At 41.7% G+C, this 9,562-nt stretch overlaps 1 protein-coding gene across 1 annotated transcript; it reads right to left on the reverse strand.

Moving 5' to 3' along the window:
- Positions 1-2,717: 2,717 nt before the first annotated feature.
- Positions 2,718-9,340, reverse strand: FAM124B (family with sequence similarity 124 member B; the record flags this gene model as incomplete). Its single annotated transcript, XM_080669498.1, has 2 exons — positions 2,718-3,353; positions 8,609-9,340. 2 exons carry the CDS (start codon positions 9,338-9,340, stop codon positions 2,718-2,720), a joined length of 1,368 nt encoding a protein of 455 aa, XP_080525624.1.
- Between the last annotated feature and the right edge of the window lie 222 nt (positions 9,341-9,562).

Here is a 9,562-nt window from a genome sequence, read left to right on the forward strand (position 1 = left end):
TTAGTGTATAGTTAACCCCTTTCGTATAACCTCTTTTGAGCTTTAGAATATACTTGAATTTTATCGATAATTCTCTTCTTTAATAGATGAAAATAAATGGCACACATACTAATAATGATAGAAAGGTTTATTTTATTTGTAATCATTATATCACTATATTTTTATTGTATCATTGATTTTACTAAAACCTATTTCAAAAAAATTTTTTGTTGCCATGACATTTTAAAAGTGTGGGTCTGAAGGACCATGTACTAATACTAGCTTACATATTCATAATGCTTGGCAATATCCAAATGCTTTCATGTACATAATCTTGATTCTTCTAACAACATTTCCTTACTATAGATAAGGAAACAGGGGATCAAAGAGACTGACAGTTCAAGGTCACAGAAATAGTAAATTTTAAAGCTTGAAACCAAAACCTGGGCCTCTCCCACCTCACCCACTGGTATTTTCAACCTATCACGTTGTAAATTGGATTCCTACATTGAGTAGAATAGAGCAGGTGATATTTGAAGAGTGTTTTATTTTACAAGTCAATTTTATAAGGTACTCATTCAAATTTTGCAATATTCTCATGATTTCCATACACTTATATTCTTACCCATGTTTTATGCTAAAGAAATTTAGGTAACCTGTTAAAGATGGAAATGAAATGTCAGAATGCACCCCTGCTGGGCTTTTCAAAGAAGCTCAACAGTTCAACTTAAATAAGGCTTTCATTTTTTAAATGTTACTATAGAAAACCATACCAAAGTTAAGTTCTTCATCCACTTTTTAAGATCTACCTTTAATCTGAGGGGGAGAAAAAAATGAGAATGAGAATATATTGATGTAACAACCCAAAAAATCAATTTAGAAGTCATGTCTTTGTCCATTAGCAGCTGTCATTCGTTTGTACCCTAAGCTGGGCAGAGCACCCCGAACTCAGCCCAGTCTTGCTGCCGTGAGAATCGTCCTTTGGTCTGAGCACACCCTTCTCCCCATTTGGGTGGACTAAGTAGCCAGGTCTCCCAAAGACCTAGCTAATCAGCATTTGAAGTCTTATGTAACATCTGTCTTGGAGAAGGAAGTTCATAAAAAAAAAAAAAAAAAACCTTATCAAGTTGTGGTACATATTATACAATAGAATATCACTAGGCCATAAAAAAGAATGACATCTTACCATTTACAACAATATGGTTGGACCTGGAGAGTATTATGCTATGTGAAATAAATCAGTCAGAGAAAGACAAATGCCCTATGATTTCACTTATATGTGGAATCAAAAGAACAATATAAACAAATAAAACAGAAACAGACTCATAGATGCAGAGAACAGACTGGTGGTTGCCAGAGGGGAGAGGGTTTTGGGAACTGGGTGAAAAGGTGAAGATATTAAAAAGTGCAAATTGGTAATTAAAAATAGTATCAGGGATATAAAGTAAAACATAGAGAATATAGTCAATAATATTGCAATAACTATGTATGGTGCCAGGTGGGTACTGGAAATACTGGGGGAACACTTTGTAAAGTATATGATTGTCTAACCACTATGGTGTATACCTGAAATTAATACAAAATAATATTAACTACAAACTGTAATTGAAAAATAAAATACATATATATATATATATATATATATATATATATATATATAATAAAAAAGAATAACCTTATAACTTAACTAAAACACACAGACCTCAGACTTCTTAAAATGTGGTATAGACCCAACCGAAAAAAGATATGAGCAATTGAGAATTTGTCTATTATGATTATAATTGCAATGCATAATCTGCCCAGTCTCCATCTGCAAGTTGTGAATGCTTACCACAGCCTTGTACAGCAACTGTGAGAATGAATTATGGGAAAAGTTCCTAGAGGTATAAATTTGGATTTCAATATATTCTTGAGTTGATAAGATGGATTTATCAAACTGGTGGAACCATAATCACTTTTGATTTGGTGGCCACAGAATATATGTATACCATGTATCAATGTCTGATTCAAACTCAGGTGCCTAGTAAATATTTGTTGAATGAATGAATATTGCAAAGGTATTTAGGAATTCAAACATGGCCAGATGAACCCAAGTCCTGCTCCAATAACCCAACCAATGCTCTGTGGAGATCTTGAATCATCCAATCATGTGACATTCCTCTCTGGTTAGTCACATGAGCCTCTGGTCCCCCTGGAGTAGTGCAGAAACAAATGAGAAATGGAGGAGCAGGAAACCCTAGCTTTCTGCTCATTAAACAGGAAAACAATTAATTATTCCTAATTTTCAAAACACTTCGCATGTTAACTCATTCAGATGCAAACAACTTAAATCACTAGAGGGTATGTGGTGAACAGGGCCTAGTTATGAAAGGAGGTCACATAAAAAATTAAAAAAAACACTAAAGAATAAATAGTCCATGATGTCCATGGGGATGAGCTATGCAACCCCAGTAAAAATTAAAACCAAATTGCATACACTAATCAACATTGCAAAACATATTCAACTCATTTCCATACAATGCAGTTATCCTGATAGGTGCTGGGTTAGTGTGTCTATGACCATGACCATGGCTGCCAACAAACAACCGCTTACAGCACCATTAGACTTTGGACAAATAAAAGCAATACAGACCTGTGCATGGCTAGCATTCAGGCCCCCTCAGATGAACAAGAAAGAGTGCTCCCTTCCTGGAACATTGTATTTGATCTTGTGTCTTAGAAATCCACATTGTTTTATACTATATAAAGAATTCTTCTTCTTTTTCTTCACCCTGAACTGGCAGATGAAGACATTTTGAGATTATCTTCCTTGCATCAAGGTCCCTTTGGCCAGCAAGTGACAAAGGATGGATGCTTTCCTTCAAGTTTTTGTTGTTTTTGAAGGCAGCTGCCCGTAAGGAGGAGGCTGGTGGTGGCTGGCTGGTCTGCAGATCCCTCGGAAACCTGCTAAGAAACGATTGCCTGGGTTCAGAGTTGATCACGGTGCGCCCTGTGTCGACATTGGTCTCTGCCTCCATCTTCTCAAAGCCATTTTCCCAACCAAAGACCTTCATTCTGGCCCCAGGTTCGAGGTGGGAAGAACACAGAGGCAGTTGGGCATCTGTAGCTGAGCTGCTGACCTGGGATGAGCAGCCAGGGTTTCGCCACAAGGTGCCATGAGAGCTGTCTGATGCTGGGCTCACACTGGGCTCGGGAAATTCCAGAGAAGCTGCTTTGAACCGCCTGCCCCTGCTTCTTCGCCTTCTCAGCTCTAGGGTCCTCCTTGTGGAGACAGGGGCCACCCTGGATCCCTGGGGAAGCACGTCAGGCCCGGGGTTGCCATTCAGAGAGGAAAGCTCGCTGTTCCTAACACCAAGTCCTGGATTTGATTGGATCTAGGGGACAGAGTAAAGATGACAAATGTAACCAATGTTATCTAGTCACCACATGCTAAGAACAGACTGTTCTAGTCACCCTCTGCCAGGCCATGCCCATAACCGACATTCAATAAGTCGGTTGAATTGAACAGAAGCAATAAACACAATCCTTCAAAATGCTATGCTGCCATCTTTGACATCATATCTACCTTTGTATTTGATCCAATGAAGTCTTTTCTTTGGGAATGGAAACTGGCATGGTTATTTCCATATTCAGAAATCGCTCGGGGTTGGTATTAGAATGTCCAAAAGTGATGGAGGATATCCATCCTCATTTGGGTAAATACCAACAAGTACAATTGCTGGATAAGAGTGTGTTTACTTTTGTACGAAAGTGACAAACTATATTCTAAAGTGATTGTGCTATTTTGCATTCCCACCAGCAATGAATGATAATTTTGATTACTCCTCATCTTCACCAGCATTTGGTGTTGATGATTTCTTTTAAGCGTTCATTTTCTAATTGATTATCTTTAAATGCATGGTATGAAACATTAACAAATGTTAACTTCTGAGACCAAATTTTCAATAGCAAAACAATGAATGTGTCTGTGATATTTGAAGGAAAACAACTCAGTTATCTCATTTTTTTCCTTTTTTACTTTCCAAAAGTAAAAATTGGCAAATCCATAAGTTTGTTTCTTGGGGATTTTATGTAATTTTTTTAACAACCATGAACAAAAAGAGAAGCCTGAGTTAGTTCCCCTAACCCCTTAAGGCAGCTGTTCTCAACCTGTGGGTCGCGACCCCTTTGGGGGTCGAACGACCCTTTCACAGAGGTCGCCTAAGACCATCGGAAAACACAGATACTTACGTTACGATTCATAACAGTAGCAAAATTACAGTTATGAAGTAGCAACGAAAATAATTTTATGGTTGGGGGTCACCACAACATGAAGAACTGTATTAAAGGGTCGCGGCATTAGGAAGGTTGAGAACCATTGCCCTAAGGCAATTTCACATCAGAACAAAATTGGTCTCGAAACCACAACCAGCACCAAGACCTCTCAGGGCATCCAGGAAGTCTCTGCCTGAGCTGGATCGGGAATCACTATGTCCTGCTGAGCCAGCCCAGTGCATCCCTCTTCTCAGCTCTGCTCATGCATCCTATGGCCCCTCCACTGGGCCTTATCATCTTAAAATGCTCCACCTCTGAAAGACTCAATTTAAACCTAGCACTCTCAGGCCACCTCTCACCTTCAGCTCAGTTCTCCAACTACATCTGCTCTTGAATATCAACATCTCCTTCTCTTTCACTCCTGCGCTCCTTCTATCTTCACTGCTTTCCATAGTCAATCTAATTCTGAAGACCATCATTTCAACCATTTCCTTGTACCTCCAATACCTGCAATGCCCCTGCATTGCTCCCTTTCTGTAACAGCTTCCCACAAAACCTCTCAACCCTGGATCCATGTACCTGCCCACATTTTCTGAATTTGTACCCAGGTTGCTGAAGAAAACACACAACTTTACAGATTGGAGCCATCGTGAAGGCATGGTTTCCAACTCCGCCCAGACTACTTGCCAGTCCTCCTACCTCTTTAATCACCTCTCTCCATTCACCATGATAGTTATTTAAACCTTCTGAACTGTCCTCAAGTAGAGGCACAATCTCCCCCCTCTCTCACCAGATGGACTTGCCATCTTGATTGCAGAGAAAACAAAATCCATGATTAATTAGAAAATTTCTCAGTTCCCTACCATTGCAACTTTACCCATCTTCTACACAACTATAGTGACTGGTATCTATCTGTGCAGCAAATCTATCAACTTTTGCCTTCCTGGGAACCCCAACCTATCAATTGTTTCATTTTCCTACCACTTTATTATCTTGTTTCTTCATTCAATCTCTTTCTCTTATAGATTGATTGATATATTGATTGATAGATATATAGATCCCTCCTTCTTGCCAAGAGCAATGAAATCTGCTTAAGTCTATCTTGAAAAACACATTCCTTCAACCCTCTCCTCCTGCCAGCTTTCTGTCTTGTCTCCTTCACAGTAAAACCTCTTTATAGAATGTGTCCACATTCATTTTCCCACTAACCTTCCTTTACTTCTCCTACTCATGACATTGATTTTCCCTCCTACCTCTCCCCTGAAATTGCTCTTGCCAAGATCACCTTAAACCAGCCTCCTTGTCATTAATGTTTACTTGAGCTCTGGTAGAATTTAACATGGCTGACATTTCTCCTTTACATTTGAAGTCTTCTCCTTAAGCTTCCATGTCAACCCAATCTTCTAAATTTTCTCCTTCCTGTGCATCCATCCCTTCTCAGTGTCCATTGAAGGAGGCTTTCCTTCTGTTAGCTCGTAGTTCTTCAATGATAACCTGGGACCTCTTCTCTTCTCATTCTACACACTCTCCTATGGCAATCCTATTGACACCCAGGCCTTCATTATTATCTAAATGATGAAGGGTCCTAAAAGTATAACTATAACTCAGATCTGTCTCTTAAGCTTCATACTTATCTATCCAAGGCCCCAGCTCCTCAAACTCCACATTTCAAAATTGATCTCACCTCCTTCCTCACACTAAACCTGTTCCATTTATTCTTTCTCTTGTCTCAGAAGATGAAAATATTAGCCCATGTTACCCAGGCAAGAGTATCATCTTCCCTTCTCTATCCCTAATGTCACCATTCCCATGGACTCTGCCTTCCAAAGATCTCTCAGATCCTCTCTCTCCATGCCCATTGCCATTAACCCTAAGGCTGTCATCATCTCTCACCTGAATTGCTGTAACAGCCATCTGAAGTGATTCCCCATAGTTGCTTTTACCTCCCTCTAATCCAAGCATGTCAAACTCACAACCAGCGGGCTGCACACCTCATTTAAATAATCCCTTCTCCACTTCACCACCAGAGGAGTTTGAAACAGTTGTGATCATGTCACCCTCCTGCTTTAAGGACTTCCTACTCTTCCTGAGATTAAGTCTCAGTCCTTTAGGATGGCCTACTGCATTCGTCACAGTCTGCCCCTTCTTACTCCAGCCTGATAATTCACCACTTTCTGCCTTTCAAGCTCCACCTATCAAACTTGAACTTCTTTCAATTTGTTGGACATTGTTTGTTCTTTCCTAATGCCAGTTTGTGTACATTTTTTCCTCTGTCTGGGATATGTCTCCTCTAACCTTTTCTCCTAAAAACTCCTACTCATTGTCAACTCTAAGCTTACACATCATTTTCTCTTGGAAGCCTTCTTGATATCACTGAATCTGAGTTAGATGCCCGTAATATTGGCTCTGCCATTTATTACTTGTGGGACTTCAGAAAAATTACCTAATCTTCCTGTGCCTTTGTTTCCTCATCTATAAAATGAGATAACTAAGTGTCAGTGTCATAGGGTTTTTGAGAAGATTAAGTGATAATAGTGCCTGGGTCATAGTAGTACTAAATATGAGTTGGTTATATCATCGTAATTAATATTATTACTACCTCTCCTACCACCCTATACTTTCCATATCATACCACACTGTTTTGCACTTGCCTGCTTACTTCTCTGGATATTCCTCCAGACTTGGATATCTAGAGGAGAGGGATTGTATATGTCTTCATCACTGTGCTTCCAGTACTTGGCACAGTGCCTATCACATAGTAAACAACCACTAGATATCTGTGGAATAAATAAATACAGCTGAATCCCCCAAATGTAAAATTTTGCACATAGAAATGTAGAACTATAAATTAGGCCCCTAATTATTTGACATTAGGTATTTATAAAGTGTTATCAAGAAAATTAAAAGTGATTTCATCGCATGGCCAGCCATTTCTGCAATCTTTTTAAGAAGAGGAAATGTCAACTTTCTTTTTTAAAAGAAAATTCTAAGCTCCTTATACCATATGGCAAAAGTGAGTACAACATTATTAATACAAAAATGCAGATGTGTGCAGTTGGAATGAGGCATTTTTAGAAGAAACAATGCTGAGTGGTGGAGATATATCCCTTGAGGGAGAATAAAGCTCCTCCTGCCAAAATAAACAAATTGAAATGCATCTGTAAAAATTCTGATCATTTAGACCCCATCTTTCTAAGAAATGCTTGTAAAATGTTACAAATTGAGAGCTAGCTTTTTTCAGGTTTCAGGGAACAGTAGCAACTATCTCGATGAACAGGAAGATCACTTGTCACTCAACTGATTCTAAACACTTCAGAAACAAGAAAATACACATCATTGAAAAATGATTAAGCTTTTAAGGGGCAGACTGACATCATCCAGGGAAAATAATATTGTCTTTTACTGAATGTGGTTCCAAGAGATAGCAAAAAGGATTTCTCCAAATGGGGGGGCGGGGAGGGGGAATGGCAAGGAAATGAGTTATAGAGATAGTAAGCAGCCCCCACACAGTGCCAGGCTGGCTTATTTAAGAGCTGAAACCAGTTTCTTTCAATTAACTGATTATTTTAACTGATTAACCCAAACCACTGATATTACCCTGCTATCCAATAGCAGCAGCCTTCAGACAAATGCCCACATGTGTTCTTCCAAGGCAGCATAAGCCAAACTATTGAGAGTGAGAGCGTGGGAATGGGAGTGTGTGTGTGTGTGTGTGTGTGCGTGTGTGTGTATGTAGTGGTGTGGGGTAGATAGGGACAGGGATGAAGAATGGGAAGAAAATGAGCAAGACGAAGAGAGAGGAACAGAGTCCGAGCAAATGCAGTTGAGAGACTTAGAAATGAAAAAGCAGACTTCAAGAAATGCTATAGAAGAAGAAAATGAATTACTTCATGAAAGACTATGTTCCTTTATTTTAATGGCTAAAAAGAACATCAGGATGAACTTAGCTCCATATCTGTTGATAAAATGAAAAGAAACACATGCTTGTTTACAGCAATCTAGCTTTTGGAATATACATAATTTCTGAAGAGCCAAACCTGTTTCCTGAGAACAAGCAGTCAATCAGCAAATGGTTCAGAAGCAGCTGTGTCCACAGAGTCTGAACTTCCTTATCAGTCCCATGCGGGGGATTTTACAAGGTCAGTGACTCTCAACACCACTACATGCTACATATTAGAATCATCCAAGGAGCTTTTTTAAGAAATGCCCAGGCCTGGGTGCCCCTGGAGATTCTGATCTTACTGTCCTGGGACTTTTTAAAGCTCCCCAGGGGTTCTGAGAACCCCACATTCAATCATCTCTCAGGCCCACCTCGAATGTAAAATCGCACCATTCCACGCGTGCCTACCAGGTCACAGAGGCAAAGCAGAGATACCTGCAGCAGAATCTTGTTGCCATCGTAGTCCTGCGTTTGCCACCTGGTGCGGCTGATGGGGACGCATGGATGGGGGAGGAGAGGCACTAACTGGCCAATCTCTTGCACTTGAAACTGCAGCACCGACGACTCTTTGGGGTCCACCGACATTCCGAGGGGCAGCTGCTTCAGGGACAGCTGAAGGGCGAAGCTCTCGGTGGCGTAGAGCACGAAGAAACAGAAGTTGCTCTTCTGCGGGGTGGCTTTCCTCTGCAGGATCATCTCGTAGAGGCTGATGGCATCTTCGTAGTTATCAAAGGTGCAATAGAGTGTCACCCGCAGGACCTCGGGGCCGCCGTGCACCTGCCTCACGCCCCAGACGGGCATGTGGTTGTCCAGAGTGTAGAACTCCTGGCGGGCGAGACTGTGGGAACTCGGGCTTCCCTGCAGGCTCGGGGCGGGGTAGCACTGCCAAGGCCACTGCCGCAGGGAGTGGAGAACTCGAAACAGCCGCTCCTCTGCCCGGCTTTGGTGCAGGAAGAGCAGAACTGACATCCCTGGGAACCGGGAGCGCCTGGGGTGGCACTTGTCATAGTTGTTCACGGGACTGACCCGCTCTGACACCATAAAGAGACGGACCTCTGGGCAAATGCAGCCCAGGAGCTGGTCCAGAGCTTGCTGCAGGAGCGCACCCTGCCCAGAGTGGGCCAGCAGGTGGACAGTCACGGCCGGGGGCTCTTGGGTCTTGTCCATCCTGGATGGCGTGAGGATGACAATGCGTGGAGGATGTCCAGCTTCTGAAATGAACCAAGGGCCAGGCGGTTCTCAGCCCGGGAAGCCTTCAGCGACGTCAGCACAAAGCTCTTCCCTGTGGTCCTGGCTGCTGGTGCTCCCACGGCGAGAGAAACTGCACAAATCCGGGCACCACAGCCTCCACGCCACCCAGCAGCCGGAGGGTGGTGTCATCCAGCTCGC

This window comes from Plecotus auritus (genome assembly GCF_963455305.1).
Source record: "Plecotus auritus genome assembly, chromosome: 5".
Classification (NCBI taxonomy): Eukaryota; Metazoa; Chordata; class Mammalia; order Chiroptera; family Vespertilionidae; genus Plecotus; species Plecotus auritus.